This window comes from Misgurnus anguillicaudatus, chromosome 21 (genome assembly GCF_027580225.2).
Source record: "Misgurnus anguillicaudatus chromosome 21, ASM2758022v2, whole genome shotgun sequence".
NCBI lineage: Eukaryota > Metazoa > Chordata > Actinopteri > Cypriniformes > Cobitidae > Misgurnus > Misgurnus anguillicaudatus.
Genome location: NC_073357.2, coordinates 58,154,164 through 58,174,922, shown reverse-complemented (window position 1 = coordinate 58,174,922; position 20,759 = coordinate 58,154,164). Strand labels below are relative to the sequence as shown.

The window sequence follows — 20,759 nt, the reverse complement described above, 5'->3', positions numbered from 1 at the left end:
ATGCACACAGGATCACTCGACGTGCAAAATACATATTCTGAAAAAGAAACAACACACGACAGGCTACATACATGTTGTGACGAACTTCGCATCGAGCGCCCTCGAAAAAAGAAGTCTCCGGCTGCCACTGCAGTATACTAATATAACCTGCTGCAATTCTGGGCCGTGTTTCCCAAAAGCATCGTAAGGCTAAGTTGATCGTAAAAACGATCGTACGAATCATCTTAGAATTACGGGCCTTTTCCCAAAAGCTTCGTAACTTAAGTAGCACTTGAAAATCATCGTAGATCTACGAGTGCTCTGGAGTAATCGTTCATTCATAAGTGCATCATAAGACAACAGAGTTACAAGGTCACCTACAGGACAACCAGCAAATTGCACTCCTGCAATGACGATAATGTAATGCTTTAAATGTATTTTTATTTATTGGGTTCTTCTTTGTTTATTTGTTTAAATTACTTTAATATAATATATTTAAAATTAAAATTAGAAATTTAAATTACTAAACATAAATTAATAAAGAAGGAAAACATATTTGGTATTTTGGTAAAAGTTGGTACTAGCAAATTGATAAATGGTTCCTACAAATTGTTTCTATAATTAATCTACAGTAAAAAAAAATGTTTTGAAGTGAAATGGCATCTGATTAAGGAAACCAAATAAATATGTACGGTACAATTCAATAATCCCCAATAATAAATAAACATAGATAATAAAAAAAACAAATAATAATAATAAACTAAACTATTACATAAAATGCAGAAGGCATTTCGCAGTGGGGCGACTCCTAACTACATACGGAAAATATTTCATTATGCACAAATTATTAAAAAATTTAAATAATTTTAAACAATAATGAAAAATATTATAAAAAAAACATTAGTGCACATCAGCTGAAGATATAGCCTGTATAGCCTAAACAAGCTTCTGCTACAAATTCGAGTCATTCTATTAGTGACATTTCAGCACTTGACAAACGGATAGCGACTCGTAAGTAGCACTTAAAACCCAGCTGCGAGCGATCATTTAACGTGCATCTTTGGGAAACGCACGTAAATGAACAACGAATGTTCGTTAAGTAGCTCGTAGAAAGCGCTCTTAAGAGCTAAGTTCAATCGTTATCGGGAAACCCAGCCCTGGTCAACGTAGCTTTGGTTCAGCATGGAGTAAGTCCAGGAAAAGGGGTAACAATGTGCTTGGACCTGAAGACTGAAGTTGATCTTTGCGGACAGCACTTTTCTCTGTGAGATATACAGTCACTTTTATTTATCAGCTTCACAAACTCAATAAAACACTGTCTACAAAGTGAGCACTTTCAGGATTTGTCTTTATGGATCTTTTGGTGCCGCTTTAGTTCTGTGATTGTCAAAAAGGCTTTTTCACACACAGAGCACACATGGTTTTTCACAGCATTATGCCTCTTTTGGTGCTCATTAGCTTTTTTGAGCAATTGAAAACTCTTCCCACAAACAGAACACAAATACGGCCTCTCAACTGAATGAATCTTTAGGTGCGCTTTTTGCAGAGCTGCCGAAACAAACTTCTTATCGCACTGATCGCAGCTAAACGGCCTTTCATTCGAGTGAAACAGCAAATGATGTTTGAGGCGTTGTTGTTGAGTGTACTTCTTATCACACAGATGGCACGAGTACGGCTTCTCACCTGTATGAACTCGTATGTGACACTTAAGATGATCTTTATGTTTAAAGCTCTTACCACAAAGATGACAAGAGTAAGGCTTTTCACCCGTATGAACTCGGATGTGATACCTAAGTTGTACTTGGTGGTTAAAACTTTTATCACATTGAGGGCACCTGAAAGGTTTCTCTCCAGTGTGAACTCGTATGTGAATCTGTAGACGTGATTTAAATAAGAAACTCTTTCCACAATGAGAGCAGGTATACGGCTTATCACTAGTGTGGATTCTCACATGAGTATTTAAGTGTCCCTTATATGAAAAACACTTTCCACACTGAGGGCATGAGAAAGGCTTTGTCTCACTGTGAGTTATCATATGATTCTTAAAATGTGATTTAAATGTGTAAGTTTTTCCACATTGAGGGCAGATGTACGGCTTTACCGTACTATGAGTCTTCAAGTGAGTATTAAGTCTTCCTTTACTTATGAAACGTTTATCACACTGAGGGCAGGCAAAAGGTCTCTCATCTGTGTGAACCATCATGTGATACTTAAGTTGACATTTTTGGATAAAAGTCTTCTCACAGTGGGAGCATGCGTGAGGCCTCTCATCAGTGTGAATCATCATGTGCTTCCTAAGATGACTTTTATGGATGTAAGTCTTTTTACATTGGGAGCATGTGTGAGGCCTATCTCCAGTGTGAATCCTTAGGTGTTGCCTTAGGTTCCCTTTTTGTGAGAAAATCTTTCCACAAAAATGGCATGCAAATACATTTTTGGCTGCAACTCTTTCTTGAAGGGAATTCTCATCAGTTTCTGAGCAGATGTCAGTCATAAGATTGTGGTCCTCCTGATGTTCTTCTATCATTTCATTTTGCTCTTGACCTTCCTCTTTTACTTCCACCAAGTCTGAAATAAACATAGTAACTTTTTTTATTGTCAAATCCAATTAAAATGAGAATGCAAAAAAGAAAATCAAATTCTGTAATATTCAATACCATCATATAACATTTATGCATTTGGCAGATGCTGTTATAAAATTCGAAGTATGATTTATCAATAAACAATCAATTTAAAACGTATAAAACTTAAAAGTTATATTAAACAATAAAACTTAAAACTCTATGCTTCTTTTTACTAAATATTTTTTCTTTTTCTTTTCAAATGCACACATTTTTTCCTATTCCTTATAAAATGATGAAAAGGGCTCCCATTACTGATTCTTGTGAATCAATCTCATATTGTCCATCTAAAATGCTGTTTTATAGTTTGCATCAATGGATAATACTGTCGGTCACTCATCACTTCTATCCTTAAACTGCTCTGAAATATTGAGGGGTGGTTTCCCGGACAGAGTTTATCCTAATCCCAGACTAGAGCTGCCTACATCTGCAGAATAAAAGTTTTTGTTTACATATTAAATGTGTGTGTAACGTGTATAATAATTATGTGTATATAAATGCACATACATGCATGTATATATTTAAGAAATATTTGCATGTGTATAAACATTTGTATATTTACAAATAATTCATATCATATATATTTAAATATAAATATTTATTATATCAATATATTTTTTCCTTAAAATTATACATACGTGTGTTTGTATTTATATATACATAATATTTGTTGATGTACTGTTTATAATAATAATAATGTAAACAAAAACTTTTATTATGCAAACAATTAGTCGTGACTAATCATTAGGCAGCCCTATCCCAGACTAAAATACATGTTTGAGCTGCCTTAATTTATAAACATCTTGCACTGACATTTCTTAACATATATCAATGCCATTGTTTTTGTGTCAAGATGCACACCAGTATTAAAGGTGCAATGTGTAATTTTTAAAAGGATCTCTTGACAGAAATGCAAAATAATATACAAAACTATATTATCAGGGGTGTATAAATACCTTTTTATAATGACCCGTTATGTTTTTTAACCTTACATTGAGATGTTTTTATCTACATACACCGAGGGTCCCCCCACATGGAAGTCGCCATTTTGTGCCGCCATGTTTCTACAGAAGCCATTAACGGACAAACTATTTTTGCCAAGTTGTCTCCGTCAATGACATGTTTTTCCGGTGGCGGCTACCATAGCTTCTCTATACGTTTCTAAAGCGAGGGGTGAGCATTGGACTGAGCTGTTGGTTGCAATTCGCAACCTCACCACTAGACGCTGCTAAAATGTACACACTGCACCTTTAAATGTCCTAATATAACCAAAGCCTAATTATATTAATCTTATTAATCTAAACCCTGTCTGGGAAACTGCCCCCTACATGCTTTTTAGTGAAAGAGGTGGGCAAATGTAACCTGATGTAACTTTCCTGACATGTGACTCACCAGAACCACTGGCTCAGGAGCAACTGCTGCGGTTTCTCTCTCATCTGGCTCAATATTACTGCTGCCTACTTTCAACTTTTAGCTTCTCCCAACCACCTTTATTTTTATGTTTTTTTTGCTTCCCACCACGAGCCCACTTCATCAGTTCTGTTTATTATAAGCAACAAAGATTGCATTAGTGCCCTTTTTGTTGGCCATCAGATCCAGCAAGGACGGACGACCGTTATAGACTTCTCCAGAAAGTCCTATGGCCAGTCAGCCCTTACTTCCTTTCCTCTCACAGTGTCCACCACCATTTAAATTGAAATTGCATTTTTAAAACAATAGTGATGTAGACTGGATCTGAAAGAAGTGGTGTCATTACCCTTTAAGTCAAATCTGACATTTTGAAACTTTAGCAGTTATTAATAATAAATGAAGATTATACACAAACCTCTTTGTTGTTGAGTATGTTGAGGTGTTATTGTGAATGATTCAGGATCAGTCTCCTCTTTAACACACTCCATCATAACAACAGTGGATCAGAATAGTAGAGAAGTTGAATGTGTTGTGACAGCAGCTGCTTGTTTGGCTTCTTCACAGTATTTATAGATGAACTATGATCAAATAAACATAAAAGGTAAACATTAGGGGTATAACAAGATAAAACTGTCTCTTGAGATCAGCATAAGGTTGATTTTGTGGCAAACCTTGCCAAATTTGCCATAAATGCTGAAATGACGTTAAGAAAAAATAAACATGTTTATCTATTCCAGTTACCCCAATCAAAACAAATATTAATGCTATACCATAAACAGAATTTGTAAAAGAATTTCATATTTCAGTCTGCATATTTTAAATAAACACTTACTCAAAAAAAGAAACAAAATTTCAGTAACAGGTTTATAAAAACATACATACATAAACGGTTTAAAAAAAAAGAAAGAAAATATTTCTTCCTGTGTTTTTGTTTGTTTCAGAGACCAAACTCATTGCCGTTGTACACAAGAAAGAGTCTCAGATACTTCACAACAAAGTATTAAAATTTTGTAATATTATCTAAAGTTGCTTCAGTAACATTTAAGTTGTTGGAATAAATTGGTAAAAAAAAAACATTTTGTATTGTATTGTATTTTGTTTGTATTGTACCTCGATTGAATCTTCCCTCAACCGACAGACGAGCGCTAGCGCGCTACTTATGACGTCACCACACGACAGGCTGCGAGGAGTAAAATAAAAGTCCCCCCTCCATCCTTTCCTCGCTTCATCAGAGAACTTAAAACGATTGCAAACTCTCTTCATACCATTTCAAATGAAAAATTTAATGTTATTGCCAGTTTTTTCAAAGATCTTTGTACCCAATAATTATTTGTAACCCCTTGTATTGTCAACATTATTAAAAAGTATTATTTATTTATTTATTTTTACCATTAGTTATTTATTTTCTCTTCTTTAATTCATTTTTTTCATTAATTATATTATTTAATTCATTTCTTTGTATTTTCATATTTGAACTGTAAATGTTTATGGTGCAATGTGTCTGCCTTTGACAATTGTAGTTATTTTTTATTGCAGGCCTGTTTTGTATGTACATTTGAAATCCCAATAAAAAAATCCCTTTAGTCCAGGCAAAATAGCGTTTTACGACAGACTAATTGTAAGATAATTTTTTTCAGCATAGATCATTTCTATGAGGTGTCCAGAACAACATACTAAAAGTCCTAGGAAATCCTGGTTGAGGAGGTGTGTTGGTTTCTCATGGATCCGAGGTGTGTGCAGTAGGGCCGGACTACAGTACACCCCAATGGGGCTATTTTTTCCTTTGCTCCAGTCGAGGTGAGGCTTTGCACAATGGAAGTGACCATGGGGGGTGATTTTTTTTGTATTGCGAGTTGCTTTGAAAATTAATTTTAATATGCAAATGAGCTATACACTAATCGAATATGCCCAAAATGCACCCAAAAGTGACTTTTTGGTATTACAAGTTTCTTTTGAAATGAATTTGAGTGTCCACGTGGGCTTTGCACTTATTTTGTATTACAAGTTGCTTTGAAAAATAATTTTAATATGCAAATGAGCTATACACTAATCGAATATGCCCAAAATACACACAAAAGTAACTTTTTGAATTTACAAGTTTCTTTTGAAATGAATTTGAATATCCACATGAGCTTTACACTTATTTAATATGTCCTAATTTGCATAGACAGAAACACCATTCATATTTATGATAAATATATCGGCCCAATGTTCATCCAATCATCCTGCTGCTTTTAGACTGGCCTCTAACCTGAAAACTGCCTGGCTTGGTAGTTCCTGCCAGCTGTATAACCCCCGCCGGTATAATCTTCAGGGTCACGGAGGAACACAAGCCTCCCCACCACAACAAGGTAGCAACAGAAGGGGAGGCCTTTTTTTGGTGTTTTTATTTTTTGGTGATTTTGTTTTTACATCTTTTTTTAAATCCAGCCTGGATCCTCGACCCCTTCTCAGTGGCTCTTGGTTCTGGCACCTCCTATATCAGTTCCTGGTTTGTTCTTTGCTTAGTTCTTCCCCTCTGGGTCATATTCATCTGACAAATCAGGCAACTGTGAGTTTGTACAGCTATTACCACAACATTCTCCACAAATGGTAGTGCAAGGGAGTCCATGTTTTTTTGCATGTGCATCTCTTTGTGCTGCAGTCTTTCTTGCAACTACAGTGGACGTAACTATCAACTACAAAAGTGCAGCAGTAAGTAAACATGATTTTAAACGGTATGGATCAATCTTTCTGCGTATGTAATGATTGAGCTGAAGTTTAGAGCTGCTGTGTGCATCATGCCATCCAGAACTGAAGCCCGGAAAATGAAAGTATAATGTATAAAGTATAATGTGGTTATAATGTAACGCTATAGCCTATAATGTAAGTGAGCATCTTATTTATGTATTTAATTTTTTTCAATTCAATTTTATTTATATAGCGCTTTTCACAATTTGGTACCTTTTAGACCTATGCGTATGTGTTTAGTCATAGCAGTGATTAACAATCCCTACTGAAAAATTCAGCTAAGACCAGCATAAGCTGGTAACTGGTTTTTGCTGATTTAAGGTGGCAGTAGCTGGTTTAAGCTGGTCCTCCCAGCCTGGGAAAAAATTGACATGGTGTTGGCTCATTACGCTGCTTGGCTGATCAGTCATTATTGGCATTAATCTCCCATCCAAAACATGGCACCCCCAAGGTTTTGGGTCCATAGGTTCACTTCCCCCTTTCCACTTCATCATTTGGTAAAAGACCCGACGACTATGGAACTTTGCAGCTGCTGACGTTGGAGGGAGAGATTGAGCTTCCACTGGAGATGAGTTCTGAGTTACTTTAATAAAGAATTGCCTGTATCTTAGCATGTCCAGTGATTCATCCTTTTGCCCCCATACAGTGATACTAGAGCTTTTTCACCTGCAATGATGATGCCTTTTCCCACATTTTCCTGTGACTGGCTAAACACCTTAGCTTGTTTGAGAAAGCTAGTGTCATTCTTTACTTTTTTCAGTGCCATCCCTTTCCTATGACAAATAGACGAGATGTAGAATTACAGCCTCAAAATGATTGGGGTTGGATTGTTTGAAGAGCTCGATGTGTCATCTTGAATGGAAAAAGTCTGAAATCATTTAGTTGCTTTTAAATAAAAATCTATAATACAGTAGGGTTTTCGTTCCCTGATTAAAATGTAAGTATGGAAAACAATCAATTACACATTCTTAATAAAAATGTCATTTAAATTCAGAAACTTAAGAGGATTTTATATAAACTGTTTCAGCACTGACCCATAATAGTGCCCCAACAAAATAAATGGCCAATTGCACTGCATTGTAATGAATGTATTTTGCAATGCAATTTTTTTACCCATATCAATGCTGCATGAACCTCAGGTACATTTATGCTGTTATACTAGTGACCTTAAGAAAAAGGTATCAGTCTTTCTTGTGTTTTGTTAATGCATTTACTGTGTTGATCTATTTTCTAACTTAACATGCATTTAAATTGTACAGATTTAGCTAGTGCTGCAATTCAGATTGCTTTAGTGAGGCAATTTTATCAGATGAATATAATCCAGAGGGGAAGAACCAAGTAAAGAACAAACCAGGAAATGATATGGGGGTGCCCGAACCAAAAGCCACAGAGAAGGGGTTGAGGATCCAGGCTGGATAAAAAAACATAAAAAATGTAAAAACAAACACACACACACAAAAAAACACAACCCTCCCCTTCTGTTCAGGCTTGTGTTCCTCCGTGACCCTGAAGATTATACCGGCGGGGGTTATACAGCTGGCAGGACCTACCAAGCCAGGCAGTTTTCAGGTTAGAGGCCAGTTTAAAAGCAGCAGATGATTGGATGAACATTGGGCCGATATATTTATCATACATATGAACGGTGTTTCTGCCTATGCAAATTAGGACATATTAAATAAGTGTAAAGCTCATGTGGATATTCAAATTCATTTCAAGAGAAACTTGTAATACCAAAACGTTACTTTTGGGTGTATTTTGGGCATATTCGATTAGTGTATAGCTCATTTGCATATTACATTTCATTTTCAAAGCAACTTGTAATACAAAAAAAGTACTTTTCATGGGTACTTTCATTGTGTAAAGTTTCATTTTGATAGGAGTAAAGGAAAAAAATAGCCCCATTGGGTTGTACTGTAGTCTGGCCTTATTGGCACACATTTCGGATTGATGAGAAATTAACATATTTCCTCAACTAGGATTTCTTAGGACTTTTAGTATGTTGTTCTGGACACCTCATAGAAATGATCTATGCTGAAAAAAATTATTTTACAATTACTTCTATTTTTTGCTCCAAAATTAGTTAGTTTGCCTGGACTACTTCTCTCACTTTTATGGTAAAATATTCTATGGCTTTAATGATTATCTCAAAGAAAATAAAAAATGCTTTTATTTAATTTTGTAAATCTTACATTGATAACTGTAAGTTTACAAATAAGAAACCTAATTTTATGATTTTGTTGTCCGAGATAAATCTGTGTATGAGCAGTATTAAAAATCTTTCAATAAGAAGGCTACGAAGACCCTAATCTTGTGTGAGCTTTACAGTATTTTTATTTAATACTCAATTTAATCGTTCTCTTAATTATTCTTCCCCCTGGGTTCAAAATTATTATGTTTTAAATGAAAAGCAAATAATTTTCTAATTTACCCGCTCCCTAATTATGTGCAGGACATATGGGGCCGGTTTCCCGGACAGGGATTAGATTAGTCCTAGACTAAAATAAATGTAAGAGCTGTCCAAACTGAAAACAACTTGCACTGACATGTCTTAAAATACATTAATGCCCTATATTATGCCTCAAAATATATGCCAATAATGTTTTTAGTAAGGCATGTTTGTTATATTGTAACTAGGTTATTTTAAACTAAGGCGTAGTCCTGGTTTAGGCTAATTCCTGTCCGTGAAACCATCCTATAGAGTATTGAAATTACGTTCCCTCAAGTCTGCATTGTACAACAACATTACACAAAACAAAAATAAAAAATAAAAGAATAATATACAGTAAGGAGAAAAGGACACATGAATTGTGACCCATAAAAGTACTGTTTATTTACATAAAAAAATTAAATACATTTATTAAAAATTGACTGGTGTATTGTGTGATTTAGTATGTGTGCATTGGGGGGTGGTGGAGGGGTTACAGTTCAGTGTATCTGAGGACAGGTAGTTCAACTTCATAACAGCCTGGTAGATAAAGCTGTTTTTCAGTCTAGTGGTTCAGGCCTGGAGGCTCTGAAACCTCTTACCAGAGAATGCTCTCGACCAGCACTATACGTTTGTAAAATACTTTAGCATCAAATTAGTTTAATTTTGCCCTCAGGACATGCAGAATCCATTAAGATAAAAATGCTTTTTAACAAGAAATCATGTCAGATGCACTTAGTCGGGTTTGCATCTGAACTCTTTATATAATATAACGTAACAACATGACATAATGCTTAGTAATAAAATATAAAACACTACAGTTTAACATAACCCTGCACAATTCTGGGCATTGTTGACGTATTACAATCAGCATTCTCTCAAGATGTAGTGCAGCACGGGGCGAGTCCCAATGAAAGAGGGGTAACCATGTTGATCTTTGTGGACAGTGCTTTTCTCTGTGAGATATACAGTCACTTGTGTTTTATCAACTTCCCAAACTCAATAAAACTCTTTACACAATCTCAGCACTTTTAGTGTTTTTTTCATGGATCTTTAGGTGCTGCTTGAGTTCTGCAGGTCTCAGAAAGGCTTTATCACACACGGAGCACACATGGCTTTTCACATGTGTATGCCTCCTATGATGCTGATTAACATTTTTGAGTGATTGAAAACCCTTCCCACAAATAGAACAGAGATACGGCTTCTCTTTTGAATGAGTCTTTAAGTGATCTTTAAGCACAGATGCCAAAACAAACTTCTTATCGCACTGATCGCAGCTAAACAGCCTTTCATTCGAGTGATAGCGCAGATGATTTCTAAGATCTTGTGCATATATGTAACTTTTATCACACAGATGGCATGCGTAGGGTCTCTCACCTGTATGAACCCGTATGTGATGCTTAAGATTGTCTTTTTGTCTAAAACTCTTATCACAAAGATGGCAAGAGTAAGGCCTCTCACCTGTATGAATTCGTATGTGATATCTAAGTTGTATTTGTTGCCTAAAACTCTTATCACACTGAGGGCACGTGAAAGGTTTCTCTCCAGTGTGAATTCGTATGTGATTCTCTAGATTTGCTTTACATGGGAAACTCTTTCCACAATGAGAGCAGGTGTACGGTCCATCACTACTGTGGCATTTCATGTGTGCATTAAAACTTCTCTGATGTGAAAACCTCTTTCCACACTGAGGGCATGAGAAAGGTTTTGTGTGAGTGTGAACAACCATGTGCTTCTTAAGAGATTCTTTAAATATGTAAGTCTGTCCACATTGAGGGCAGACGTACGGCCTTTCAGTACTGTGAGTCTTTATGTGATAATTAAGTCTTCCTTTACTAATAAAACCTTTATCACACTGAGGGCAGGCAAAAGGCCTCTCATCTCTGTGATTCCTCATGTGTTCCATAAGGTGACTTTTTTGGACGAAAGTCTTCTCACATTGGGAGCACGCGTAAGGCCTCTCACCCGTGTGAATCCTTAGGTGACACGTTAGGTGCCCTTTTTGTGAGAAAGTCTTATCACATAAATGGCACGTAAACACAGTTTTGGCTTTAACTCTTTCTTGATGGGTCATATAATTGTGGTCCTGATGTACGTTCCTCATTTCATTGCGTTCTTGACCTTCCACTTCCACCAAGTCTGAAATAAACACAGTAACATTTATACAAATAAGAATTCCAATTTAATAGTAGAATGCAAAAAAGAAAAACCAATTAAATAATTCACATCAATATCATCATATTTACATATTTAACCTGGCCCAGTTGGAGAGGTGGGCTCACGTGTGAAATGCATTTTGTTAGCACAAATCACGCAAAAGTCATTCAAGAGTGCTTTACTTCCTGTTTGTCTATAAAACAATTTCTTCCTCATGCTACGTTCAGACCAGCCGCAGTAGAGGGGTCAAGCACGAGTGATTTCAATATTACGTCAAATGTTCCGCCTCATTTGCACATCTAGTTCACGCGAATGGCGCAAATTAAGCGTAGCCGCAGCAAACGCGCGAGTTGAAAAATTTGAACTTTGGTGGAAAAGAGAGCTTGCTCTAGTAGTGACGTGATTTTCATCTTCTGGGTTTAAAACTACGATTTGTACTATAGTTCATTGATGACATGTGAGTGTCTCATAATTATTCATGAGACTGCGTGTTATCATCCAATGAGAAAACGTTTAGCATAATTATTAATGACAGCACATGGTGTGTTTCTATGACTGACCCCTCACCAGGGCCGGGTCTACGGGGGGGCTGGGGGGGCATTGCCCCCCAGATTTTCCTTCTGCCCCCCCCAAAAATGTCCAGCCAACCTTAAAATAACGGAGTCTCTTTAAACAAAAAATATCTACTTTAGGCGTTTGCAGCTCCCGCCCAGTATCGTCTGTTTAGCTTATTCTAGCTTTGAAGGTCTTTTCAGCAGTATTTAAGTCATAGGAAAAGTACTACTGTTCTCTATGACGGTAACTAAAAAATAAAACGCATCTTTAAAATATATATCAGAAACAATGCAATTTAGTATTACATAAACGTAATAACCCAACACATATTAAATTAAAACTTTTTTATAGTAAAACATGCCCAAAATAGCCCCTTATCCTTTCTTAGACTCACCTCAGAATTTATTCATTCAAATACAACAGCCAATGGCAAGTCTCCAGCAGCATTTCATGTGTTTGTTTTAGACGTAGTTCTGTTTATTAAAATTAGAATATGCAGTTTGGTTGTGGCATACTATATATAGTAGATATAAATGATATAAGATGGTTATACAGTAAATATACAGTATTGTAACAGCTGAGCATCGCGTGCAGTTTTAAAATCACATTTTAGCGGTTTTGTCATCGTCATTCATCAGCTCATTCAGCTCGCGTTTGAGAAAAACTTCACACGCACAAATTTACAGACTTTTAAGTTCAAGAGGAGCTTTCACTCCGCAAGGTCATCATAAGGTAAAACGTTGTATTTTATAATGTTGCGTTGTATTATAATATCTGATTTGCTGTGTTATGAACAAAGCAGTGTGATTTATCTTTAGTCTCGTCGCAAATCACACTTACAGTATTTTATGGCTTGTGCTTTTGTCTGGTGCTGCTATAGGCAAACAGGATAACCTTTGACGAATTTGTCATGCACGTCAATTTGCTTACATGATGTTTCAAAATATATTATTTAAAGCGTTGTGCTTTGTTGTGATATTAGAGGTTGCTGCAGCAGCATGTATGATAGGGTCAGGAATTAATGACAATACAGCTTATCACATATATCACATTGAAAATACATTATTTTAAATGAAGAAAATGTTTGAGAAGTGGAAATAAAGTTCCTAACAAGTGTTTATTTAAAATAAAGGTATATGTTGGGTAGGGTAGGTATAAGAATGGCTTTAATTTATCTATAAGTGAAATAATTGATTAAATGCAGTGTAAACATTAATAAAATATAGCTATATGTACAGCTTTGTATTCATATCACCTGCTTGCCTGATTTCATTAACTGTGACTAAATGTGTAAAACTACATTAAGTGTAATCATTATAACATTATAAATCATTAATCTAATTGCATCTACTTTTAAAATTTGAACGTGCAAAATGACATATAAATGGCCTTTTATTATAAGACATATGCAAAATAATATTGGATTGAAACATTCATAATTTTAGTGTATGAATCGTTTTAGCCGAGAAATGGCTGCCCACCCAAAAATCCTGACTGCCCCCCCAGTCCAGCAAGCCTAGTACCGGGCCTGCCCCTCACACTGTAAGATCACATAGTACTGTAGCCAGGGCCAGTCCAGGGCTTTATAGGACCCTGTGTAGAGGGCTCTCAGTGCATCAATACAATTGATTATCGTCAATACTTGATTATTTATACATTATAACATAACCAGTATCAATTATCAATTTGAATTAGGGATCTCAATTTATGCAAATTCCCATATTCGATGATTGTTTAAATTAACAATCATTCAATCGAATAATCTTTAACTGTAATAATGCAATAAGCCTTTACTGCAGTGGCATATAGCCAATGCAGAGGTGGGTAGAGTACCCAAAGTCTGTACTCAAGTAAAAGTACAAGTACTTATACAAAAATGTACTCAAGTAAAAGTAAAAGTATCAATCTAATTATTTACTTGAGTAAGAGTAAAAAAGTATTAGATGAAAAAACTACTCAAGTAGTTAGTAACTCGTTACTTCCGATCTGATAGAGAAGTAGGGCAAAAGCACTGAATTTCAGACTACTTGGAGGGTTTTCACAAACCTCTCCTTAAAAGTCTCATTGTTCTGCTTATATACAAGTAAAGCAGCCTATCTCAGTCCTGCAATGGGACATTAACATCACATAACGTGTAATTTGAGAATAGATCTCAAACACACACAAACACAGATGTTTTTCTGACGGTTAACTCTGTATTTGCCATGCATGATCTGCCCCCGATATCTTGGACAACGCACACGCACCCTCATCTGCTTCTCCTATCATCTACGCGCGGTCGCGCGCGCTAAAGGGTGACGCAGCCTGTCTCGCGAAACTTTTGAACACGACCCTATAAACTTTTTAAAAAATATATATTCATTAATTATTACCATTTGAAAGTAGCGCAGTAACACCGCCGAATGTAGCGAAGTAAAAGTACAGTTTTTTCACTAGAAATGTACTTGAGTAAGAGTAAAAAGTACCTATCCTTAAATTCACTCTAAAAGTATTAGTTACACAAAAAATGTACTCAAGTACATGTAACGAAGTAAATGTAATTCGTTACAACCCACCTCTGAGCCAATGACATAAAAGTGTGCGTAAAAACGCCAGCTTCCTCACGCAAATTAAAAGATTTTATTTTGATTAAATAACATGCTAGTGGGATTGTAAAATGAGAAAATGTTAAAATTATCTAGTAATGAAATATAATGACTAATAGACACAGTGTATAACTCCACCTTAACATGCGCACTCTGCAACAGTCGCATATCCATGCGTCCATGACATGTCGAAATACAGTATGTGTTTTGCACAGGCACCGCAAACATGTGCGTACGCCAATCGTTAAGCTTTATTGATTTAATTCTTATCGACAATTAATCGAAGATCGATTGAATAATTGAATGCTGCTGTCTCTCTTTCATCTGGCTCAATATTAGGGCTACTGCGGCCTGCTTTTTACTTTTAGCTTCTCTCCCAACCGAGTTAACTCGTCAATTGCGGGGAAAGACTTAAGTGAAGTTAAACAAACGGCTGACAAAAGCTATGCAATATTTTTTGCATGAGTTTGGCACAAGTTAACTCTGATCTCTATCAAAAGTCCTTCACAAAAAATGTATTATCTCAGCTTTTTGCTCAAAATTTGGTATTTTTAAAAGAAAACCTACCCATATTTGAGAGGTGGTAAAAAGAGTACAAATGTTTGTTTGTTTGTTTGTTTGTCTGAAAGCATAGGGTCTGTTATGTTACAATATTTAAAGAAGAACATTTTCTGGTAGGTAGGGATGCACCGATATGGAAATTTTGGCCGATACCGATAACTCTTTATATTTGGGGCCCGATAACCAATATATATATAGGGCGATAAATATTCATATATTCACAATGAAAAACTCCCAGACCGCGGACATCTTGTCTTTGCACTAGACTAGCATACTCTTCTTAAGCCCGCAACACGTGTCATCTTCGTGCTATGTCACAGAAAGCACCAATCAAAACTCCACATGGCCAGCAATGAGCAAGTGAAGTGGATCAACAAACCAAAATAATCCATCATTTATCGGCTTTCATTTATCGGCCTAATTTTGCTATCAGACGATAACCTGTCATGGTTCTGCCATCTTGTCCTTTGTTTTATCTAGTCTTGTGGCAGAACCATGACAGACCCATGTTTTGTGTGAGAGCACTGGCTTTGTTTATTCCTAGCCATGTGCTCTCAGTCTCGTCTCTTGACCCCGCCCCCTTGTTTCCTCATTAATTATCCCATTATTGTTTGATTTATATCACCTGTTCCCCTCTTGATTTGTTCCCCTATTTAATCCTCTTGTATTCATTGTCCTGTGCTTGTGCATTGTTTCTGTGTTCCCAATACCTGTGAGTACTCTGTTTAAAAGTCAAGTCAAGTCTAGTGTTTATATATTAAGTGTTTTGTCTAGTTTATTGTTTAGTGTTTCCAGTTTAGTGTCACAGTTTAGTCCTGTCTAGTTTAGTGTTCTTTAGTCTTCCTGTTTATATTGTTTTGCCCCCTCGTGGGTTTTGTTTTCTGTTTATATTATCAATAAAGGTCTTTAGTGTTTATCCCTCTGTCTGCACTTGGGTTCCCTCTTGCAAATCATAACAATAACCGATAAAATTAAATAAAAATAAGCAGTTATCGGCCGATAACGATATGTCACCCGATATATCGTGCATCCCTACTGGAAGGCATAAAACTTTTGTGAAAATCACACAAAAAAAAAATGGCTGGCGCTGGCTGGCAACTTTTTTTTAAGACACTTTTTCTTCGAAGACGAACCAGCCAGGACTTCTCCAGAAAGACCAGTCCACCCCTGCTCCCGAGCCTGACATTGAGTAAACAGTTATTAATGATAAATGAAGATTTGACACAAACCTCTCTGTTGTTCAGTACATTGAGGTGTTATTGTGAATGATTCAGGATCAGTCTCCTCTTTAACACACTCCATCATTACAACAGTGGATCAGAATAGTAGAGTAGTTGAATGTGTTGTGACAGCAGCTGCTTGTTTGACTTCTTCACAGTATTTATAGATGAACTATAATCAAATAAACATAACGGGTAAACAATGACAGAATCTTCAATGTAATAACATGACACTGTTTACTCTGTGATCTACAACACAAACTCTCAGCATTGTGTTGTTCATCATGATTTAAACACTTTTCATTTCAAAGATCTTTATAGGTATGTGGGTGATTCTCACGAAACCATTGAAACACCACGGCACTAATGATTTTAGCTTTAAAATGAGTAATATAGTAACATTAAAAAGCATCAGAATTAACACAATACTGTGTTCTACCTTGCACAATGTGTGATTTCAACATAAGAATTTATAATTGTAAATTTTATCTCATTTTCTGCTGAAATTCTCATTACCGCAATGTGTCCGGCTGTGTTTGAACATGCGTTATGTTGTAATTTAATCAAATTAACACAAAAATATTAAGAAAAAAATAAATGGATGTTTTGCTAGACTACTTTAGATGACAGAAAAACTATTTACTGAATATTCATGTATAGTAATAATGAAGAAAAATTAGGAAAATGATGTGTCCATGCCTGATGTTCTCATCCTCCGCAACACTTTTTGAGAACAGTTTAAGCACACATAGAGAATTTTAATAAAGTTTGATTTTGAGTGACCAAGCACATGGACCAGTTACTTCAAGATGGCTACCAGGTAAGATCATTTTTTTACAGTTAATTTGAAATATTGTCTTGTCAGAATGCTTACACAACATTTTGATTATCATTACCGCAACAGATGCTTATTAAATGTTAATTTAATTAATAGAAGCATAATACTTTGATTTTAAATGCATGTGCAGAATCTCCAAATTATGTTCTTTCAGGTTTGTCATGTCATTTTGAAAATATGTCAGTGTTGATGTTTTCTGACTGTTGCGGTAATGAGATTTTTTAGGATTTTTTTTTTTAATTATGTTACAAAAACTGTTAAATGATAAGTAAAAGTTTTTAAATTAATGTTCCCATTTACTCCAGACTTTGTTTTTCAATGTCTGGTGGGAAAAAAAGTAAATTTAAGCAATTTTCATATTTTCATGCTTGACATGTTTAAAACCAAGTTTTCGTGAGAATCACCCATGTAATATAGAAATACATAAACACGTTTCATTTTAGGAGTTGCTCTAAGAACAGGTAAGGGCTGCACTATATTGCAGAAAAAGCGGTATACATTAACTTCCCAGGTAAAAAAAGTAGTACACTCTCATAACTTATATTTTTGTGCAATAATTGTGTACTTGATATTCAAAAAAATATTCTTTAGAACTTCTTAAGATAATCTTAAGTACATCAATGTTTCTTATTTATTTTGAAACAGCGTTAATATGAACTACAATGTGCAAAAAATTGATTTAGTTACCACTTATAGTAAAATGTACTTAATATTTAAAACAATTTAAAATAAAGACATTAGTCTATATATAGACTTTATATAACAACATTTGGATGTTGTTTAAGTGTTTGTTTATTTATTTCTTACCACCACTCTCAAATGTCAGACTAGAGCCCTGTCATATACTGTATGTGACGAAACTAGGTTACATCCTAATTCATTTTAAAATAAAAGGGTAAATAAGATGTACCATTCAAATACAGCTACAGTTAATAATTAAGATGTTCAAGTAATTAAGATTCACATTTTCAAATTTACAACTTAATATGAAAAGTATGAATGTAGATTTATAAAGATTATAGACGTGCATATCTAAAAAATCTTCAAAGACACTTACTCAAAAAAGTCATCAGCAGATTTAAAAACATACAAACCTTTCTTGAAAAAGAAAGTAAATATTTTTCTTTTTGTTTACATTCTTGTTTTAGAGACCAAACGCAACTCAATGCAGTTGAACATGAAAACGACTCTCAGTACTTTACAATAAAGTATTACAATATTCTAATATTATCGAAAGCTGCTTCAGTAACATTTAAGTTGTTTAAGTACATTTGTTAAAAAATTAAATCATATGCTGTATAGTTTATTTACCTCACAGATACCCCAGTCTCTCATCAACGACAGACGAGCGGCAGCGCTCTCCTTTTGACGTCACCACACGACAGGCTCCGAGAAGCAAAATAAAAGTCCCTTGAAAAAGTCAACTTAATTGTCTTTATTGTCAATTCTTCATTTGTACAGGACATACATAGTATTGAAATCACGTTCAAGTCTGCATTTTACAACAACAACATTACTTAACACAAAATTATTAGAAAAATTAGAAATAATATACAGGTGATTCTCGCAAAATTAGACTTATGAGGTGTCATGAAACATTTTGATTAAAAAAAAGTAAATGCAAAGTAAGTGTATCAAAACAAGAAGCATACAGTTACAAACATCTCTTCATGTACTATTTCGCACATGATTTCAAATGACATCATACAAACCAATTTTGTTGTTTTTTCCACATTTAAGGTGAAAATTTTCAGTACAGCAACGTGCCCATGACTGGATTTGGGTTATTTGACATGGAAATATTTATAATTAAAAAAATCTAAAAAATAAAAAGCTTCAGTGTATGTTATACTATAAACATTTACAGTAAAGAAACATGTGATATTGGTGATCATTGATAAATGTAGAGACAATAAAAAGGAATATGAATGTGTCCAAGACCATTCTCATCCTCCGCAACAATTTTCAATCATTGTTTAAGCCCTCAAGGAACTAACATTTTCAAAAAAAAAAAAATAATTGTTGGAAGGGACATAATTGACTGTGACACTCAAGATGACTAACAGGTAAGCAGTTCTTATTTTTTCTCTCCAGATAAAAGTTGAAATTTTGTTTGTCATAGTACCAAGACAACTTTTTAGTTCTCATTACCGAAACATGTGTTTGTAAATGCATAAATTTACAGTAATATAATGTTGAGGTAACGATAATTTCTTATAATGATAATCTAAAGAATTTAAATAATTATATAGGAAATATGTTTTAAATCCTCTAAAAAATAATGGTTATAGTTCATCTTATATGTGCAAAAAATTGGCTTCAATGGCTTTTTAAAAAAATTTGACCTTTTAAGTCTGGATTCTGTGAGAATCACCCATACAGTGTTTAAAAAGAAGAAAAAGGCATTGAAAAACACATAAAAGTACAGTATATTTACATTGTAGTGCATATAGGATAGCAGCATTTATATAAAAGTGACTGGTGTATTGTGTGATTAAGTGTGTGTGCATTGGGGGGTGGAGGGTTACAGTTCAGTGCATCTGAGGAGGACAGATCGAGATTTTAGCTTTATAACAACCTGGTTGATGAAGTGGTTTTTCAGTCTAGTGCTTGTTCAGTGGCTGTAGCAAAGAGTCTTTCAATTCTTGTTTGAGGGATTTTCACCCTTTTTTCCTTACAGAAGTCTTCCAGTTCTGTGAGATTCCTAAGCCATCTTGGACGCATTGCTCTTTCGAGGTCTATTCACAGATTTTTAATGATGTTTAGGTCAGAAGACTGTGAGGGATTTGGCAAAACTTCAGCTTGTGCCTCATGAGGTAGTCCATCATGGATTTTGAGTTGTGTTCAGGATCATTATCCATTTGTAGATTCCATCCAATTTTCAACTTATAAGTTCATCAAATATTTTAGCGTTTAATTTCAACCTCAGGTCATTCAGAAATACCGGCAGCTAATTTACAAAATGCTAGGGGTAACCATGTGCTTGGAACTAAAGACTAAAGTTGATCTTTGCTCACTGTAAAAAAAAATCCGTAGAAATTGCAGCTGAGTTGCCGGTAACTTACCGTAGATTTAAATTTATGTTATTTACTGGCAACATTTTGTTCAAAGTTAAATAAACATTTTACATTTACAAGTCTTTGTCTTTACAGAGTAAAAGCAAAAAACAGCATCAAGCAAAACATTCTGGGAAACAAAATCTGAAGCAAAAAACAGAAAAAGGTTGATGATGATTTCTTTGCATGAGGCTGTTATTGTATAGTTTTATTCTGTAAAGATAAAGACTTGTTAATATTTAAAATTTATTTAACTATGAACAAACCCTTGCCAGTAAATAACATAAATTAAAATCTACGGTAAATTACCGGCAACCCAGCTGCAATTACATTGTAATTTCTACTGATTTTTTACAGTGTGGACAGCACTTTTCTCTGTGAGATATATAAAGTCACTTGTGTTTCATCAGCTTCACAAACTCAATAAAACTCTTTCAACAAGCTGAGCACTTTCAAAGTTTTCCTTAGTGTATCTTTTGGTGCCGCTTTAGGTCTGTGCCTCTCAGAAAGGTTTTATCACACACAGAGCACACATGATTTTTCACACCTGTATGTGTCTTCTGGTGCACTTTAACTTTTTGTGGTGATGGAAAACTCTTCCCACAAACAGAACACAGATACG

The 20,759-nt window shown here is 35.0% G+C and overlaps 3 protein-coding genes across 6 annotated transcripts in view; all 3 read right to left on the bottom strand.

The window, feature by feature from the left end:
- Positions 1-20,759, bottom strand: part of LOC129452210 (uncharacterized) — a 44,074-nt gene that overhangs the window by 13,309 nt on the left and 10,006 nt on the right. The window contains exons 1-2 of one of the 4 annotated variants that reach the window (XM_073859501.1): positions 16,253-16,423; positions 9,604-11,304 (exon numbers count right to left, since the gene is read on the bottom strand). The exons of 2 other annotated variants lie outside the window; for them this stretch is intronic. In XM_073859501.1, coding sequence (XP_073715602.1) covers positions 10,178-11,304; positions 16,253-16,328 — 1,203 coding nt within the window. In that variant the 5' untranslated portion in view covers positions 16,329-16,423 and the 3' untranslated portion in view covers positions 9,604-10,177. Of the gene's footprint in view, positions 1-9,602; positions 11,305-16,252; positions 16,424-20,759 lie in introns of those variants that run through there. One more of the 4 variants, XM_073859502.1, reaches the window with a different exon arrangement.
- Positions 1,311-2,560, bottom strand: LOC141349118 (uncharacterized). Its single transcript, XM_073859718.1, has one exon. The coding sequence runs from the start codon at positions 2,558-2,560 to the stop codon at positions 1,316-1,318; it is 1,245 nt and encodes a 414-aa protein (XP_073715819.1). The 3' UTR covers positions 1,311-1,315.
- LOC141353071 (uncharacterized) overlaps positions 4,427-20,759 on the bottom strand; it is a 121,954-nt gene continuing 105,621 nt past the window's right edge. Inside the window, exon 6 of the transcript XR_012360108.1 lies at positions 4,427-4,588. The gene's annotated coding sequence lies outside the window, so the exon portion shown is untranslated. The remainder of the gene's footprint in view (positions 4,589-20,759) is intronic.